This window comes from Centrocercus urophasianus, unplaced genomic scaffold (assembly GCF_019232065.1).
Source record: "Centrocercus urophasianus isolate 14NV4802_14NV808 unplaced genomic scaffold, USGS_Curo_1.0 seq_11, whole genome shotgun sequence".
Lineage (NCBI taxonomy): Eukaryota > Metazoa > Chordata > Aves > Galliformes > Phasianidae > Centrocercus > Centrocercus urophasianus.
Window position 1 is genome coordinate 30,093,773 of NW_024884253.1, and position 20,419 is coordinate 30,114,191.

At 38.7% G+C, this 20,419-nt stretch overlaps 1 protein-coding gene across 1 annotated transcript in view; it reads right to left on the reverse strand.

Annotated features, from left to right (window-relative positions):
- TERF1 (telomeric repeat binding factor 1) overlaps nt 1-13,004 on the reverse strand; it is a 24,047-nt gene extending 11,043 nt beyond the window's left edge. The window contains exons 1-6 of the mRNA XM_042809046.1: nt 12,803-13,004; nt 8,804-8,899; nt 6,834-6,964; nt 5,212-5,298; nt 3,320-3,469; nt 661-767 (exon numbers count right to left, since the gene is read on the reverse strand). Coding sequence (XP_042664980.1) covers nt 661-767; nt 3,320-3,469; nt 5,212-5,298; nt 6,834-6,964; nt 8,804-8,899; nt 12,803-12,974 — 743 coding nt within the window. The 5' untranslated portion in view covers nt 12,975-13,004. The remainder of the gene's footprint in view (nt 1-660; nt 768-3,319; nt 3,470-5,211; nt 5,299-6,833; nt 6,965-8,803; nt 8,900-12,802) is intronic.
- Between the last annotated feature and the right edge of the window lie 7,415 nt (nt 13,005-20,419).

The following is a 20,419-nucleotide window of genomic DNA, read 5'->3' on the forward strand; positions in this document are numbered from 1 at the left end:
TAAATCTGCAGAAAGAAACTCTACCATGACTAAAGCCCACAGTTTATTCTCCATGGAAGAACAAATGGTGATAAACCTAGAATATTACCTTGTCTAAATTCAAGTCAGAGGGAAAGGGGGAAAAAGAAAAAGAAAACCAGGCTTTGAGGTCCCACAGTATTTCTTAGAAAAGAATCTAATTGTTTTGGAACTTCATATTGCTAGTCATGCTTTATCAACAAAGCTACATTTTTACCTTAATGCTAGAATTGTTAAACATGTGAATCCTACATTTAGTTGAAAAAGAGAAATTCTTTTTCCCTGCCTTCTTTTCCACACAACCTATAGCCTGAAATTAAGAGCTAGTCTTGATTGAGCTCCTTCGAAAAGAAAATATTTGAAGTATTTCAATGTTTTTGTTGTTACACAAGACTGACAGCTGTTTAAATTGAGAAATGTGTATTTTGAATAAGTACTTAATACCAAACTATTTGATGTAAATGCCAAGAGTAACAACCACAGAAAAGCCAATACTTAAAAATAGAGAATGCATTTGTAGTTCATTTTCTGTTGGAAAGCAATTCGGAATTTAAATGTCCTTCCTTCTACCTACTTGTAGTTCAACAAATTTCAAATTACTATCCAAGCATATCCCTCAGTAATATATTGCTAAATACAAACCTTTGTTTTGCTTCCAAATGATTTTCTCTCTCTTCTTTAACATTCAAGGTTTTGTTTTGCAACACGCTTAGTTCCCCTCCTTTAGATTCCACTTGCTTTGTAGCTGCCTGTGAGAAACGGAATTCATGTTTCACAATTATAATCAGCCAGAACTTAAATAATGGCAGTGTAGCCTGCATTAGTTCTAACAGTGCATATTTTGCAGATCCTTCAAGAGGCATTACCAATAATTAGTTTAAAAACAATTGTAATGAGGCAAGATGAGATCCATAAAACATTCACCAGCCAGTAAATCAAGGTTTAGTAATAGGTACAAGTAACATCTGGACATACACAGAGAAACACAACGAATGTTTGCACAGTAACAGAACATACAGATAGTGTGAAACATTGTATTTGCAGCCTCAATCTTAGCAAGATTCTCTAAAATTGACCTTTTTAGAGCACAAACCAGAAACTGACAGCCCTCACAAGTTCATATAATTCTACTCACTTCAGAGTGTGTCAAGATCAAAAATACCTACAAACTTTCAAAAGATACATCTCAGACTTTTAGCTTGCAAAATAATTTTCCCACATTCACAAAAAGACATTTAACATACTGCCTAAAGCCTTTTAGCCACAAACTAAGATGATTTCTCCTCATTTCCCAAGTGAAGAAAGGAACGCTACAGACTTCAAGGAATTGTAAGATTTTTGCTTACTCCTCTCATCACCAGGTTCCTCTCATCTACTTGCTATAATAAATAACACCTAAACAAAACCAACAAGCTTAGTGCACATGATGTCGTTCAGGTCACTTTGGTGCTGACTTTCTTCTCTACTATCTTAGAGGCATACTTGCAGTCAAATGACCTAAAAATCCTAGTTGTGCACCATCAGTACTAAGCACAGCAAACTGCATTCTATCTAACACCATCTATCCAATCGAAAGCATCTGCTTCACAATGCTTAAATGTTATTAGTCAAAACAAGTCAGTCAACAAATTCACTGCAAGCCTGATGTAAACCTTCTCCTTAGCCTGTTGCTTTCAATTATTCACTCCTTCAAAGTATGCTTTTGCCTCCTGTAATTTCTTGTCAGACCAACTTTCAATTCTCTGGAAATCTTAACTTTTCCTTCACAGTAACCTGTAGAACCTCTCGATATTCCCAAGAACGTTTTTTTGTTAATTTTCAAAAGGTCTGTCTTCTGTATATTTCACAATCCTCAACCACAGTCAAGAAGTGAGGATGAGTTTCTAAACAAATAAATTAGCAGAGAAGACCACATGAAGTTAAATAAACATACTTTTAAAAGTAACAGTAGCTTTCAGATTTGTCCCTAAGACTAATTATTTTGAAAGAATACTAGAAGTTATTACACAGTAAAATGTAAAACTATTTCCTGAGTGACCTTAGCTGGCTGGTCTTTTTTCAGCATTGCAGTATCTGCACACTCTTCTTAGGACAGTTTAATTTCAAGAAACTTACAGGTTAAAAAAAAAAAAATTAACAGTAGTAGCTGCAAATTTGCAGATTCCAAGCTTGACAGTAAGCTGGAAATAGCAGCCCACAAGACAGTCTGGTAACAGACCTTTTTGAATTTCCTCATGAAGCACCAAAAGGCAGACAGACACAAATAGTTAACGTTAGGGTATTTTTCTGTTGTACAGTGCTGGAAAACAGTTACTTATGTTGCTCAGCCAAGTGTAATCTTCACTCCTCTAGCCTCCTTCATATCCCAGGTAATTCAGGGAAAAGTAAAAAGACTTGAGAAGACGACCACAATGGCACAGACACTAGGAAGGATGTGTACACAGAAGGAAGGTCTAGGTATGTTACTGTGGAGTTCTGGAGCCCTTCCCTAGCATCTCCAAGTCTGTCTCTTAGGCTCAAAGATACAGCTTTGAAAAAATAAACTTGAGAACTGAAAGCACAGCAAGACTTTGAAAGTATTGCTTGTATTACTCTGAATACATTTGAGAGATTGCCTAGTCCATTTCTGATAATAAAATGAAAACCCTAAAGGAACTTCTAGCTTGTTTACTTTAAAGTTTACCTCTTATTACCTTTAGATGTTTGTGCTTTTGTAATTGAGCAACTCAATACTCTTCTACAGCAAGTAAACATATGAGAAATTCTTTACAATCCTCCTGAAGATGAACTGCTGGAGGAATGCTGTTCTCGCCAACTTTAAATCATTTTTGAGCAAGATCGTTTGTGAATAAAGAAAATGTTACAGGAAAAAGCAGCAATAGTCTTTCATCCCTAAATCCACTGACATTCCAAACTTTTACACAAATTAAGAGGTCTTGATCTTTCTGTTTTACTATAATTAGGACCTAAATAAGGCAAAACAATTGTATTATCTGTCCAGGATTAGAACAGGTCCTAGTGGCAGCCCCAGCCTTTTTACCCTCCAAATTACTTTGCTAATCAAGACAAGTATGGATGACAAATTTGAAGTATTTTAGAAGAGTTTTATTCCTACATTCTCTTAAACATTCAACCTTAATTTTTTTTAATTAATAAGATGTTTCATAAAAAGATAAGGCTTCTCTTTCATCTAAGGTAATTGAATACAGTCTAAACAGCTTCCTTGAAAGTATGCATCTATTTCATCTTATCATCATGTACCTCTTTTGAAAAAAGAGTTTCCAAAATAGCTTTCATTTACCTGTAGTAAGAAGTTAGTTCCATTTTCTTTCAGGAAAAGTTCAACGTAAGACTTGACTTTACTTAACAAAAGATTGTAACTGAAGCTCTGGAGAAGGGGAACATATGGATCCTTGCTTTTGACTATGGCTGCCAGCTTCATCCTTAAAGGCTAAAAAAAAAAAAAAAAAAAAAAAACACACAGCACAGCTATATATGACAAACTAAAAATGTGTCTTGCAGTTATCTTAGCATCTATGATAAATAGGAGATAGACAAAGCTAAACCAGATGATTATGTAGTTCTCTGAATATACCTAGACAAATTCATGATACAGTTTGAAAGGATTCTACAGTGGACTAGACTGAACACCTGGAGATTACTCTGATTATATGTTCAATGAGCAGTAAGTACAACTTCCCAGAGATGCACATTTTCATTTCCTTTTCAAATAAGACTGAAAGCAGTACAGTCAATGGAGCAGAATGTTTGCCCAGAAGAGCTCTCATTATTGGGTTTCTTTTCTTATTTGCTCCTTACATAAACTGCTACAGAAAGGAGTCTACAGTAATCAGGAAGAGGGCTATTTAGCATAGTAGCATTCAAGACAAAAACACCTGTAATTAATCACCTCACACTCATCCACAAACCACCCTGAATCCTACAGAGACCAAAACAGACAATAAGTAACGCATTTATTCAGGCTGCACTTGTTTATGAACTCGAATACTATTACTACAACCTACATTTCCAAAACAGCTGTCTTCTGAAAGAAAGGTTTCTGAAGAGTAAATTATACACATACTACTATTTATAAGGAGCATTTATGCTGATATACCAGAGGAAGATCTAGAACTGCTATCACTCTTTCTTCTTTTTGTCTGCAGTGTTGGTCTTCTTCCACTTTTTCCTCTCTACACTGTTTTCCTCAGTATAGCATACTAAAAAGCATCACTTTCTGTCTCCATAAAATGCCAGAGATCCTCCTGTTTCAGCAGTTTATGACACATAGCTATTACAAGGTGGGGGATAAGGGGTGGAAAACAGGAGGTTGTCAAAAGTTTTTTCAGCTAACTAATGAAATACAAGTAAAGAAGGACCTGCATAAGCACTACACTCAAAATAAAAGTTAAATCCCTTAAGCCTATACGCAATCTATTTTTTCTTTTCTTCCCCCCCTCCATGTTTTTCAACCTCCTAGAAGCCATCCCTATTACTGCAGTAGTCTATAGGTTTTATGATTTTTATTGATTACTGAAATCATCACTTCTAGTACACTTACTGTTTTCAGCAAATTCAGGTGTGTGCATTACCTATTATTTTGAACTGATATGCACATAAGATTCACATCTTCATGAAGCAGTGAACATCAAACCAAGAGGTAATCATACACAGATGTTAGCAGTTCCAGATAGAGGCCTAAAAACATTCCCTCTATGTTACGGATGCTAATGACCTTTCCTTCTGATGTTTCAACCTCTACAATGCTAATTAATCAATGGAGAAGACAGATAAAGCACACTGCAGTGGCTCAGAAAAGGTCAGCAGCCCAATTAGAGCAGTGACTCTTAATTTCTCTACCAGCATACCTATATGGTCTTTAGCTTAGAAAAAACCTGCAGTATCACTTTCCCAGAATCAGAGTGGGAAAGATGTCCTTTGGAGTGTTGCTACCCACAGTAGAGAATATCTGCATCTAGGAGGAGTTGCTTCACTCCCATAAGTCACCTGTTATTCCTATTGTTCCCCTATGTACAAATATTCTTTTGTACTGACAGCTGCCACATCTGTGGAAGTGACTGCACAAAGGATGAAGCTATGCAGGTAGTATTTGCTACCTTTGGGAAACTGTTCTTCTCTCTTTTCCTCTAACGCAAGCAAACAAAAACAAGCGTAAATGAAGCAAGTTCTTACCTTATGTGATTCTGTGTCTGTGAATAGCCTATCAAGAACTTCAGCAGCCTCCTTATAATATCCTTTTTCCATATAGACTGCTACAACCTACAATCAAAAGTTATATCTTCAAGGTATGCTGAAACATTTGATCTGAAATTCTGTAGAAAACAAGAGTCACACTCCTGCAGCTTTGTAAATATACAGCCCTGGATTTTGAAGCATCTCAAGATGACTAATAATTACCTAATTAGAGCTAGTTCTGGAAATATTATGTGTCATGAATAAAGGCTTAAAACCAGAGAATTAAAAGGATCTTAATTGATGCGAAGTTTCCTTTACCTACTAAGAAGTAGTAAGATCTTCCCTCTGAAGGACTTTCACAGTGCAACAGCTGACAACTTTCCCTTAAAAACAAGTGCAATTGAAGTGCAACAAATGCATTTCTCAGTAATGTGATCATTTGACATTTTTATTAAGTGTAACTTAAAAAGACACATTCAATTCAGTAATTCAGTGATGCCCACTTGTAATATTACAACACATGTATATTTTAGATGATTATTCAAGAAAAAAAAAAAAAACCAAACACCAAATCCCCAAACAACTGGGATTATTCCTTGTTTAAGCACAGATATTTTGTAGGCACTTCCAAATAAAAAAAAAAAATAAAAAATAAAAAATAAAATCACTTATTGAGAAATCTGACTGTGAACTCTCCTATCTTCTCTAACTCCAGCTCAACAGCATGCATACACTCATCTTTACTGCATGCTAGGGAAGAGCAGCAAAAACAGCTGTTCAAGTGTTTTGGAACAGTACAGTACAAAATACAAAGTACAAAGAAAGTCTGAATTCTAAAAAAAAAAAAAAATAATTCAGAGCAGGTTAAGAATTTGTTTACAAAAGATTTCAATCTGTATGGGAACTGTTGAGCCATGGCCTGAGCCACTGATTGATCACCTGAGGAAAGGACTGGGTCAGCCGCAGGAGCACTGGTGAAGGCAATTCACCTGTGTCACTGGAAGTGGTGGATCCCAGCTCCACTCTAGACCCCATTTAAGGGCTGACTGCCACTAGAGAAGGAGATTTTCCTGGAGATCCCTCCTTTGTGAAGTTCCCCCCCACCCCGTGAGCCTAGATCTTTGGATATGGGTGAGCTCTCTCGCTCGCTCTTTGTTGCTTTTTCCATTCCACCACTATAATCTTTCCAACTGTAAAACCTCTTAATATACACTTCTCAAAAAAAAAAAAAAAAAAAAAAAAAACCAACAAAAAAGAAATACCTACTAGGAACAGGTCAGTTTCTACATATTTCTCTCTGAAATCCAAAGCTCTCTAATATAGAGAATTTTTTTTTTTTTTTAGACAAGAAACCTCATGCAAAATTAAAGCTACTCAAAGTACATTGTAAAGATAAAGATGCAATGTTTTGAAGTACTCAGCTGATATCTGATTTTTTCAAATTGATGGGCTTTTCAGTATTTCAAAGTGGAACAAACCAGAACCAAAAAAAGATCCCTTGTACAGCTCTAAAGTTAAAAAGAGAAGAAACTTAAAATTAACTTCAGCCTGTTCATAGCTCAAGCTCTGTTTTAATAGCATGAATAGTTGCTGAAGAGTTCTGAGTAAGTCACACAGACCTGAATTTGAATCAAGCGACGAATTTCTTCATGAAGTGTATTTAGTTTACTTTCTTCTCTTTCAAGTAAAGTCCAAAATGACAGAGCAGACTCCAAAGGTGAAATTCTTGTATCGTTTTCAAATTGGCATTCTTAGAGGGAAAAGAAATAGAAAATTAAGTATATTCAGTATTTATTCACAATGAAGTCATATATACAAAGAAAAAATTCATTTTTTCCTCAAGTAATTTTTAGTTTCTCTCTCCAGGTGCTTTTCAAGATCAGAAGGAATTCTCTTTCCTTTCTTCAACAGGTCAAACCAAGGGAAATTCAGACAGCGTAACAGAAGGCTGTCACTAGAAGAGTAGAAGCATCCTCTCATGCCACTGTGCCAATAATAAGGTTTGTGCAAACGCCCAGCACACAGCATCAAAGTGACCGGTTCTGACAGAAATCCAGCCTAGCAGGATAACCACTCCCTCTGCACTCTACAGTTTCCCAGTCTGATCACTGGGCATGAGTGAGTGCACCAATGTAACAGATGCTAGCAAGTGCACAAGTCAGCTTTTGTCTGTGGCAATGCCAGCTTAGCTTAAAGCATTCACTCAACTACAGCCTCATGTATACTTTCACTTTAAAAGGCACCATGAGATAATTTCTCTCTGTGTCTTCTTATTCCTTATAGTAAGTATTTTTCAGATAGAAGGCAAGTAATTTAAGCATGACTAAAAAAGCAAAAGCACTTGGTAACAGCTACATAAGCAAGACTGAAAAAGCAGAAGTATTTGAAAACAGCTACAACATGAATTGTTAAAATTTAAGTAGCATGATGTGCATATATACATACACACAAAAGAAAGAAGTCACACTTCAGTGTTTTCCTAATTATTGCTTCAGTTAACACGACACTTCACACTGAGTTTATTTTAAGGTAATACCAAAGCATTTAACTCTTCAAGAGTTGGCATCTGAAACAAACTACCCTTTCCCAGTCTGTACTGGGCCTTATTTTAATCAAAGAAAGAATTAGGAAAGCTACCATAAAATACATCAGCTATCCAGATACATCATGCGACTACATCTGGTATAACAACTACAAAGCTCATGTAGTCTTCCTCTCCACACAGGTCCCCTACACTGTGATAGATAAAAACACAATGAAGTCATATTCTGTAATGACACATACAACAACAATGTTAAAGTATTATCAGAGAAATTTCTATCATTACATGTAAAATAACTCATCATATGCTAAATTTGAAGTTGAACTGAATAAAGAAAAATGTTATTACCTGATAATACAAGTTTTAATTGTAGGAAAACAAGCCTTTGTGGTACTGCTAAGCTAAAATACATCTTTGTTCTTCCTTGCTCATGGCTGCAAGGCTGCTTTTAAAGTTCCTAAAAAAGCTGGCAGCAGAGAACTTAAGTACCCCAAAAACTTGAACGCGGACAAAGAATCAGCTTGGCCAAACCAGTTGTGACCTCAGCCAAACAGAAGACAGTGAACAACAATGCCAAAGATTTGCTGCCGGCTGGAAGTCTTGCAGCCCTCTGTAAAAAGAAAATCACTCTTCTCATCTAAGTTCACACATGCACAGTCTGCCTTAATCTCTAGATTTAAATGTGTGAAGTGTGGAGAGCACTTTGCTGCACTTGCAGATATTGCTCACTAAGGGTTAGGCATTTTTTCCCCCCACTATATTTCTGTCATTGATACTATTGAGAAAATATAACCTACAACTTGAACAACGTGTAACTGTTCCAACACCACACAGTTAGCACAGAGTAATAATACCTGTCCAGCATATAGCGCAAATATATGTGAAACAAACAACCCAACAGCGGAGAATTCAGTCATTTTATGCATATAGCAGAAGCTGTGCAAAAGCCTAATACACCTCTCTCTACATATATACACACACACCACACACCTACTTCACAGCTAATGGGGAGAGAAAAGAACAGAACCAATAAACTACAGTACTTACCAAGTCTTTTTCCATCTGCAATTCTTATCAAAAGCTGACAGAGGTACACCATTTTTTTCTGATGTGTTGTTATTTTGGAGAAGCCATTAGAAACAGCTGGAAAAGAAAAGTCAGTCTTGCACCAGCACTGCCACAGTGTGGCTATAATTGTACTACACAATAATATCAGACTAAAAACCCTTCCTCAGATCCCTAACAAATTAAAGTCAGGGGATTATGACTTATTCTTCTGTAATATAAGAACTTAAATCATATTTAAATTCAAATTTACTCCTCTGAAGCAGTTTGTAACAATAACTCAGAGTTGCAAAACGATCACAGGCTCATGTTCATTAACTCAGAACACCACCACATCATCTTAAATAAGACACTATTTTACTCAGTAGCGTACTATGGAGACAGGTAACTGCTTCAAGAAAAGATTTCCCTGCAACAGAAGCACATGAGTACATCAACTGCTAACATACAGTGTTGCTGCGACAACTGACAGATCAAAAGCAGTAAAAGCTACAAGAGCAGCCTAGTCAGAAATATAAGGATTTATACTGTGGGTTTACAAGGTTAGGAGAATCATATCATAGAATTGCTGAATGGCCTGGGTTGAAAAGGACCTCAAAGATCATCTGGTTTCAACCCCCCCTGCTATGTGCAGGGTCACCAACCACCAGACCAGGCTGCCCAGAGCCAATCCAGCCTGGAAGAACAGGTCAACTTGTCCAAGATGGCTGAAGACTAAGCACCCTAGTCCAGGTCATGCTTGTGTACATTTCCCAGTGTCAGCCTAGCAAGAACCAGGATTGTGCAGCATGGGAACCCATCCACACAGGGTTTTCACTGACACAACACCATGGTTTTTACTTGGAAGTGCTCAGCCTACTTGCTTATTACTGTATGATCATCTCCTAGGGAACAATGGAAAAGCATGCATTTACAAACTAATTAAAAAGCCTGAATGAATACCCAATATAATTCTTGATATTAGATTGTCATTTGGGTTTCAAAGAACACATCTGCAGTTCTGTTTCTGAAAACAGTTATACAAGAGCTTTAGATAAGTTACAAAATAAGATAAAGCATATTGCTTAGAATAGTGAGAGAGAGCCACTAGTTATAGCCTCAAATTTAGGCATCTCCCCTAGCAAACAAGGGAGTTCAGTGTCAGAATGAGCCTGGATAATGAGCTCGCTATTGGAGGTGGGTGCTACCCTTGTATCCTGAAGATGGAGCCAGAGTTTGGAAATTTCTTGAGTAGAAAGAAAGCTGCAGCTAAATGATGCACATGGCAAGTAGCTTGAGATCACTTAAGCTTTCTCTGTTCCTCCACATACCTCTAGGTTGCACCTACTCTGGCACTTTAGTTCAAGGATGAGATTTTACATAAAAAATTCTCTGCTTTAGTTTGTTTCACAAAGTCTTCATTACACAGCTCTAAATTCCTTCACAGCTAAAGGAAAAGAAACCTTGCTTATGCAGCACAGATAACAGATCCACAGCACCAGTCATTCACAGGTAATGCAGATGAATAGGCTTAGAGAAGCATTCTAGAACAGTTTACTATTAATTCATTTGTTCAAAGTATCCTCAAGCAGAAGTTGTTTCCCTCTGTACAGCCACTTAAATATATTTCTTGGTTTCCATGAGAGATTCTGGAAGTCCTGCTCCTTGCCATGCAGACACTTGAACAAGACAGTTCTGCTAACAGACCTGCCGAAGCAGGATAAGGTAGGAAAGGCACATACCCCTGCCAAGCTGCCTGTGAACTCCAGGCTAAATAGCAAGGTATCCCACCAATTTCCACCTGGCAGCATACTGAGCTATGAATAAACATTATCTCCTAATAAAATATCTCCTCTTTTTGTTTTATTTGTACTAAACTTTTGCACTTGCTTCTTTTTCAGTTGACTAAAAGCCAATCACCACTTCCGTAAAATCTTATTTTGATCTATGCAGATGTTTTGCATTCCCACAAGAAAAGCCTTTTCTAATGCAATCTTACAGGTGCAGTTAGCTTTTTTCATAGATTAATATACTCTTGACTTAGTAATCTCACAGCATGCTGCTCTTTCTGTAGATGAACTCTCACATTCCAAGTTTGCTATTAGTTCCTAGTTCTACCTAACTTCGCCCTCTGCACAAATAAATGAATTGTTTCTACCAATACAGTCTTCTAAAGTATTCCCATTCTTCTTGGGAGAGATATTCTAACTTGTATCTGTGTTGGCAAGCATCTTTACTTCCCTCCTCTCTTGAGGAGGCTTCATAATAATTAGCCACAGTCCCAAGGTCAACCACAATAAATAATTTAATCTAGCACACCCTTTATCTGCTATTTTTAGTTATCTTTAAATTTCTTAACTTTAGCAATTCCCCTTAATAGTCCCCACAGTATTTATACTGCATGCTGTGGTATTGCTGTGGTATTCAGTGCTTTACAAAGTTTTAATTAAGTTACACTACCACACTTACTTTGGTCAAAAAAAATGAACCACAAAAAAATCTCCATAAGCTCTAACACTGTATCTTCAGGAAAATGATTGCCAACAGATTAAAAAATACATAAATAAATAAAATAAAAATAAAAAAATCACTGGAAACTCATCAAGTCTGGTATCTACACAATAACTACTGTCACTCTTAAAATATTCCTCATTTTACGTCCATGCTTTTCCACTCATATCCATCAGGCTTTATTCCATGTCTATTTGCTGGGCTGTAATTCCTTGAGATGTTCCTAGCATTCTATCAGAAAATAAGCTCAAGGACTACAGATATGTAAGTTACTGTAAACTGCATTTTTTTATTTTTTTTATTTTTTTTTTTAAATAAGCAAACAACAAATTTGTTGTTCCACTAAACCTACTTCAACTTTGTAAGCAACCCTGAACCGTCAGTATCTGTGGTCTCAGCTTCTGTGACTGAAGATGGCGTCTAAGCATTCATATTACATATTCAAGCTCTCTACAATGAAGATAATAGCAACATTCAAATTCACATAGAATCACAAAATTGCTCAGGTTGGAAAAGACCTTAAAGATCATCAAGTCCAGCTGCAACCTAACCATATTACCCTAACTGCAGTGTTCAATAGGCGTCTGGACACCATGCTGTGTGATATGGCTCAGTGCTTGCAGTAGCCATGGTGTTGAGGAGACAGTTGGACTAGATGATCTTATAGGTCATTTTCAACCTTGTGATTTTATGATAACTCTAATAACCCTCCACTAAATCATGTCCCTGAACACCACATCCAAATGGTTTTTGAACACATCCAGGGATGGTGACTCAACCACCTCCCTGGGGAGCTCATTCCAGTGCTTAGTTTTCTGTAAAAAAGATTTCTTGATATCCAACTTAAACCTCCCCTGGTGCAATTTGAGGCCATTTCCCTTTGTTTATCTGAGATAAAAACATATTTACTTGACTATTTACTCAACCACCTCCCAGGGGAGCCTATTCCAGTGCTAAACAACCCTTTCTGTAAAGAAGCATTTCCCGATATCCAACCTAAACTTACCCTGGCACAACTTGAGGCCATTTCCCCTTGTCCTGTCACCAGTGAGAAGAGACCAACCCTGCTCTCTCTGTAGTCACCTTTCAGATATTGGAAGAGAGCAGTAAGGTCTCCCCTCAGCCTCCTTTTCCCCACACTGAACAGCCCCAGTTCCTTCAGTTTCTCCTCATAGGCCATATTCTCCAAGCCCTTCACAAGCCTTGCTGCCCTTCTTTGGGCCTGCTTCAGCACCTCAACGTCCTTTCTGTACTGGGGTGCCCAAAACTGAACACCGTACTCGAGGTGAGGCCTCACCTATGCTGAGTGCAGGGGCAGGATGACTTTCCCTTGCATTCACACGAGCATCTAGAAGACACCCCCCCCATCACACTAAAGGGCTAGTTGGCGTCTCTCTTCGATCTCGTGTAGCTACAACTGAAAAATTCTCCACAACCACGACTGTCTTCTGATGGAGATTATTACAGCATAACCCAGGCCCGGTTCCTCACCCTGTGCCACGTCCCTCCACCGCCTGAACTCGGACCCGCACTCCTCCACGAAATGCCGGCACAGGCAGCAGCAGCTGAATTCCAGCACCCAGTCCGCAGCCACAGCCTCCGCCAACGCAGAAGGCACGAACGGAACCAAACCACCTTCCTGCTCCCTCCCCGCCTCCGACATTTTCAATCTGGGCGCCACTACTCCCCCCACCCCTACCAACGGTACTGCCGCCCTATCTCCGCCCCTTTCCGGCGCCTCGGCCAATCAGCGCGGCTCTCGTGTCGTCACTTCCGCCGGCGAGAGGAGCTGTGTGAACCATCCTGGAGGCGGGAGGGTAGTTTGGCGGTGACGTCACGCTGCCCTCCGGGGGCCGTTGGTGGCGGCTCTCCTGCGCCGTGGTCCGTGTGAGGGGGGGCGCCTTTCGCAACCGGAGCAGTTGCTGCCAGGGCGCGGGGGAAGAATGTCTGGGGTCTGCACAGAGCTGGCTGTGGGACTTCTTAGGAGAGCCCGCGGGAGGGGAGCTTCAGGTTGGATATGAGGAAAAGATTCTTCACCAGAGTGTGGTGGAACAGGCTTCCCAAGCACCAAGCTGCTGGAATTCAAGTGTCCGCATGGTGCTCTCAGACGTACGGTCTGCTTTTTGGGTGGTCCTGAGTGGGGCAGGATTTGGACTCGACGATCCTTAGAACACTTCTGACTTCTGATATTCTATGATTACAAGGCAAACAGAAAATAGGAATTTTGACGATATGAAGAAGGGACAGCTATGAAAAAACACAAGTGTGAAAAAAATAAAAGGGTTATATGAAAATGTTCAGCTGGTTGGTACTCTTGTTTATGCCTCATCAGTGCAGTCCATCCTGTCTTACTAAAACTGCTTCTGCCTTTCCTGGGTGGAGGGGCTCTCAGTTCAGTGTGCTGTGGTACCTGCAGCAGGAGAGAGCGAGGTGTGATCACTGACAGACATCAGCCGGAAAGCAGCAATGGGTGGGTGGAGCGTGCTGGGAACAAGACGGAGAGGGGTTGCGAAGAGCCAGTCCTAGATGTGAGTGTCCATGTGTCCTTTGTGTTCTGAGGGCCTTCCTTTTATAAATCTCTCTGTAAATTGATCTTAGATATCCAGAATAAGCCAGAATCAAGAGTCCTAATCAAACATACTTACCAGAAAAGCTAGTGAGGTGAAAATAATAAGATACACACTGAAAATTCCAAGGCTTCTTTCACTTACAGAAGTCATTTATAATAGGGGTGTCAACTCTTTGAAAGGGTGGATAATAACAGGACAAAGGGAAATGGCTTTAAGTTGAGAGAGGGAAGATTTAGGTTGGATGTCAGGGGGAAGTTCTTTACTATGAGAGTGGTGAGATGCTGGAACGGGCTGCCCAGAGAGGTTGTGGATGCCCCATCCCTGGGGGTGTTCAAGGCCAGACTGGATGGGACCCTGGGCAGCCTGGTCTGGTATTGAATGTGGAGGTTGGTGGCCCTGACTGATGCGGGGGAGTTGGAACTTCGTGATCCTTGAGGTCCCTTCCAGCCTGAGCCATTCTGTGAATTCTTTGTAGACTTAGTCTAATTTACCTCTTAACCTTTCCTTTCTGTCCAAAATGCACATTCTAAAGGTGTGGAGCATTTTCAGGAATGTTGTACTACATTTTGTTGCGTGACAAAGCTTCTTGCTTCATTTGTTATCACTTCTCCTGAACATTCCATCACAGGTTCTTGTTTTATCCTACTTGCAGCTCTGAGCCATTAGACTGAGTCACTATACTTCAGAATAAAGTATATTAAAATCCTCACAGCCATGAAACATCCATTTAGTTATGATAACACTTATATAGTTTTAAATACTGTTATTTTGGAACAAAGGTGAGAGAGATGCGTTTTGTTACTCTTGATAGTCATTTAATCAGCAAAGATACTTCTCTACTGTAATATACCTCATTAACTTATTTCAGTGCTAATAATTGTTCAATATGGAGTGATGAAAAAATCAAAGTAACAAAGCCTTGAATTTCAGTTAAAAGAATGTTATTGAAATTATCCACCATATATATATAGAAATAAAGAATCAGAGCAGACTTCTGATGTAATGCTGTCAAAAATAACAGACCACGGAAAATCGCCTCTTTCTAGAAATTACTGACAGTAAGTTTCCATTCAGTGTAGGATTCTACTAAATGATTATGCCAAGATTATGAAGGGATAATATCCTACAGAAATTTCACAGATTTATAGGTATTGTGTAGGGAATCGAACGGAAGTAATTAGATGCAGGCAGTAAATTTATGAGAGGAGAAAAGTAATCATGGGTTAGGTTGGTCTGCAGTAGAAAATAGTTACAGCTCTGCAGTTGTATTTGGTCCCTGCAGTGAGTGTAGATGATTTGGGCTTTGCTGAGAAAGTGGCCCCTCTGTGGCTGGATGTTCTGTTCTGAGGCTCAGATTCCTTATGGGACTCTGTTCAGGGCTAAAGGGAGAGCCAGCTGGTAACGAAATAGAGAAAGTATGAGAGAAAATGGGTGGAATTTCCTGGCACCTCGTTGTCAGACAGGTATTCAACATTTTGCCTTTCCTGACTTGCTTTAATTGACTCTGTTTTATAGATTTCTTCTGCTTCATTTGCAAATAGGTGCATTCTGTGGATAGAGTGAAAGGGGAGTGAGAAGTAAGTGAAAGGCTGGATTTCTCATGTATTATTAACATCATAACTCATTTGATTTCTAAAGCTCACACTGTGTGCTGCAAATATTAGACATCTTAACAGCTTGTTAAGCTAATACGTATGTACAAGAACAGAACTTGCATTATTCTTAGCTAATATGGCACAATTTAAATATAAATGTATGGAGGTATTCAATAAAATGTGTTTAATGGAGTCTTGTCCCTTTTGCTGAGGTGAACTCATGTGCAGAAAAGAAATTTGTAGCTATTGATTTTGCTCTGGCTGAAAAGCTACACTATACAGTCAAATAAGAGTTGAAGCAAGATAGCTGACTACATAGTCACCAGTGATTCAATGACCAGCCCACTGGAGCATTTGCATTGTCCAGTATCAAACCAACCTTTACTACAATGCATGAATGATCCCATTAGCAGGAGGGGAAAAAAAAGAAAAAGGAAAAGAAAGAAGAAAAGATGACCTGGCATGCTAGATAGTGGTGAGAGCCAGTCCATCACGTTACCAATGGAAATTCTTGTTACATTTTGACTTTACCATCAGGGTAAGGCATTTAAAGCAATTAAGCAAATTCATGGTGTGTCAATGCTTGGATGAATTTAAGTGGTCTTTACAGATTACATTTTATCTAAATGAAGATTATTCAGGAAAGATATTCAGAATGAATCCCTGAATTACCAGTCAGGTGCCAATCTCTGTGGTGTGCTCAATGACTGAGACTTTGCTCTGCTTTCTGTGGAGTTATCCCTGGGATGCAGTTTTTGCTTAGGTAACACCATTTCTCTGGAGACCTTTTGGAAACTTTACTTAATTTAGAAGCCATAATTTATATGTTTACTCCTTTAGAGTCTGGGTGCTAGGGACAAATAGCTTTGAAACTCTACATGCTGTTAAAAAAGGTCTTGGAAATAATATTCTCTTGTTTTGCTGATTTGTTGAACACACGATCTGAGATTCAATTGTATGAGTGAGACTGAATGTAGTGCTGTCACCAACCTCAGCTTTCAAACCAAAGGAGAATAGTTTATGCTTGTTTAAAATGTAAATAACAAGAGGTTAGTAGATCTTATCTGATCTTTGTAGCTATTTTGACAGGCAGTGCTTCTGAGCATGTACACAGTAAGTAAATAGTTTGCCCTGATCAGATTTATCACAATGAATGTCAAAATAATTTGTAACAATACTCTTCTTCTAATTGCAAAATTACATTTTTATTCACTCAGAATTCTGAATACATTTCTGACAATCCCTGTGATTTATTTCTGCAGGAGTTACGATTAAAAACTCTAAGCAGACAGCTGATTATCCAAAGTTCCTTTTCAGTTTTAACTGTGGGGAAATACTAAAGTGAAACATTTCTTGCAGAAAACTAGGGTAGCTGCAGTCCGAAGTGTTGATGCCTCCTTTTTCTCAGTCTTTGCTAAGGTAAATATACTTATGGAACATGTTGGAAGTGATCAAACAGGGCTCTCTTATGTGGTCCTGATGAGAAGTCAGGAAGAATTTTTTCTGTCCCTTTAGGTTGCAGCTACATTGTACCACGTGAGAGGTGTTACACAGTTTTGATTTGCACACCGCTGTGTTAAGACAGTGCCAGGCTGTGTATGTGCAGTGTGTGGGGTGTGTGTCCTTGTGTGAGCATGTGGAGGTACCTGCTCAGGTGGTCACCAGACTTCCTACTGGAAGTTAAGTCACAAAGATATTTCTATCATGCTGCTGAGGGACTGGACAACTGGAGACGGTGTTCCTTTCTAAGAATGGTCGTTACACTTGCTTTTCACTGTGTCCTAGTAAATCATTAAAGTGACAACATGAAAACATTACAGTTGAAAACATGGTAAATGCAAGTAGCTTCTTGATGGGCTGAGCTAATGAGTCGATGTCTTTATGGTGCTTAGATTCATATATGCCTAAGAACATGCAAACTGTGAAACATTCCCTGAATTTAAGGCATTCGTGATGTTCATTGTGGATTATCTGGCATCTAATCAGAGTCAAGTTCACTTTGAGCTCTTTTTCTTAATGAATGCACTAACTTGTAATGATCTCTAAGTTGTAGTGATCTCTTAAGAGGCTTTTTAACTTTCATAATATGGACATAGATACTGTACTGATACTTCACAGTCAATAGTTCACATCTTCCCATCAAGTAGAAACAAAGTGATGTGGAAGAGATTATGAACAACTACAAGTTGTGTTTGAAAATTTGCATTTGAAAAGCATTATGTAAGATAGCAAATGATAAAAACAGGTAGATTTGTGAATTAAAAATAACAGTTTTATTAATAGCTTAAATAACAGTGAATAGTAGAAATACTCAACTTGATTTTTTTTTCCAGAAGAAATATTTAAATGATAAATTCATGGAGATTAGCAATGTATTGTCACTGTGCAGATTTATGGTGTGACAAGCATGCTAATATCTGTAGAAAATCTGAGGATGAAATCTGAGAAATACTAAATCATGTTTATTATAATTTTAAAATTTATTCCTTTTTTCAGTGTTCATGATTGCCTTGTCTTTATTTTCTGCAGTAAAATATGATATACTTTGTAGTTGTAGTAGTTCAATATGATTAAATGCTTTTTAGGTTTTCTAGGATATGGATGAATGCATTTGAAGGCATGTTGGTGATTAGCAAATATTTTTGTCTCTCTGACCCTGCTCCTTGTGGTCTTGTCTTCATTAGGAAGAAAAAATCTGTGTAACTACATCTTGGTTCACCTGCAGCAATTAATACCAGCTAAAATCCTCATTAAGACAAAGTCATAAAGTCTTCTGATGAATGAGTCACCATGAGTAAATAATGCAGTTATCTGTTTTTTGTAGGGGAATGTAGCCTTCTTGTTTGTGCCTTCTTTTTCAAAAAAGCCCAAAGGAACAAATTATGTGAATGATTTTGTACATGAGTCAAGATTGAATCATTTAGGCTCTCTGATCAAACCTTCCATTAACGCGGGGTCCTCAGGCTTCGTCGGCTCAGAGTGTTCAGCACTGTCATGCTCGGAAGGAGGGTTTTATTAACACACAGTTACTAAAATATGAAGAATGTTAGTGTGGCTAAGGCAGCTCTTGTTTTCATAGCATCGACTTGTTTGAGTTGGATTTCAGATTAACCGGTGCTTCCTGTACAATGTCCAGTATCTAAAGATGGTGGCTTTGGGAGAACAGAGTAGAATTCAGTTCTGGTTTTAAAAGCAAGCATTGGAAGCTGCCCATGTGGCAGTTCTGTGCTGAAAGCCAGGCTTTGCTTCCCTCTGGATGTGGCCCTGCGCTGCAGATTTCTGGCTGTAGGAACCAAAGTCACACGTCCCGTTATGTACTCTGTGCAAATGAGGACATGGGATAGGCTCAGCCCTTTCCAAGCCCAGCTAACCCCCAGTTCAGCTGGAAAAGAGGGGCATTCATTGAGGAGAGTCTGTGTTTTCACCATGAGCTGATGAAAAGAAAGTAACTTTATGTTCTGTAACCTTGGTATCATTACACTGTGCAACTGAGGAGAAAACAGTGCTGACATACTGAAAAGTGGCTGCTTATTTATGTGAAACTGATTTGGAAATGTACTGGTTGCTTATGAATGTGATTACAATTGTGGAATCTGTGTTGCCTATAGATGCCTGCTTGTATTTCAGTGCGTGGATGAGAACCTTTAAGAACTGAAAAAAGCTGTTTGAACAGTAGTTTGAGTTATTTTACTTGGGGATTTATTAGCTGTCATCTGAAAATGAGTCAGATCTGTTAACAACCACTCTTGAATATAACCAAGGAAGTGAGCATTTTATTTGAAGAAAACCATAGTTTAAACAGTCAAGAATGCAGGCGTTTTTCAGAAAACTATTTTCTTTTTTGTCTGGCCTGGAAACTGACTGGATGTCACCACAGACAGGTAATTAAGTTTTCTGTGGCCACTTTTCCTCCCCATTTGCTTATGCAGGCAATCGAGGCTTGTGATCAATGAGGTGCTGTGAAAGCTTTAAAAAGCACCCAACCCACTGCATACTACATACTACAATGCAGTCTTTTTTTTTTCTTTCTTTCTTTCTTTTTTTTTTTTTTTTTCCATTTCAGTCTTTTTATAAAGATCCAGGAGTGGATGTGGTTCTTAGAGACTAAAAACATATGAACGGACATTACAGTTTTTTTTTACATTCAATGAAATTTTGCATTGATAGAGACAGCAGAAACATAGTTTAAGCCTTTACAGTAAATTAAGGTTTAATGTGGTGATGTCTTGATAGTTTAGGTTGTTTTCTTCCCTAATGTTTATATTAGAAAAGCTTGAGATCTCCCTGCTGCATGGGAATACAAGAAAAACTGTTCAGAGCAGAAGCTGTGGAGCAAGATAAACAGCACTACTGTATACATTGCAGAGGGGTACTTTTACCCTCACCTTCTGGCATCTCAGTACTTTGTCTTTACCACCTGCTCTATTCCAGGTCTGCTAATACTTCTTCCCTTAGGACATAATTCATAGAATGGCCTGGATTGAAGGGGACCACAATGATCATCGAGTTTCAACCCCCCTGCTATGTGCAGGGTCACCAACCACCAGACCAGGCTGCCCAGAGCCACATCCAGCCTGGCCTTGAATGCCTCCAGGGATGGGGCATCCACAACCTCCTTGGGCAACCTGTTCCAGTGTGACACTACTATCTATGTGAAAAACTTCCTCCTAATATCTAACCTAAACCTCCTCTGTCTCAGTTTAAAACCATTCCCCCTTGTCCTCTCGTTATCCACCCATATAAACAACCTTACGACAATTCACGTTTGCAGTGTAGCATAAAATAGTTTGCTTGCATTCCATCTGTGTTTGAGTTCAGCCACAGATCAGATTGCTCCAATAAAGTGGTGCATTTTCTGTACTTGCCTTTTCTTGATAGCATTAAGTCCATTTCTTTCTTAGTCTGCTGTAGAGTTGAGATGAGATACTAGGGTGCCAGGGTTT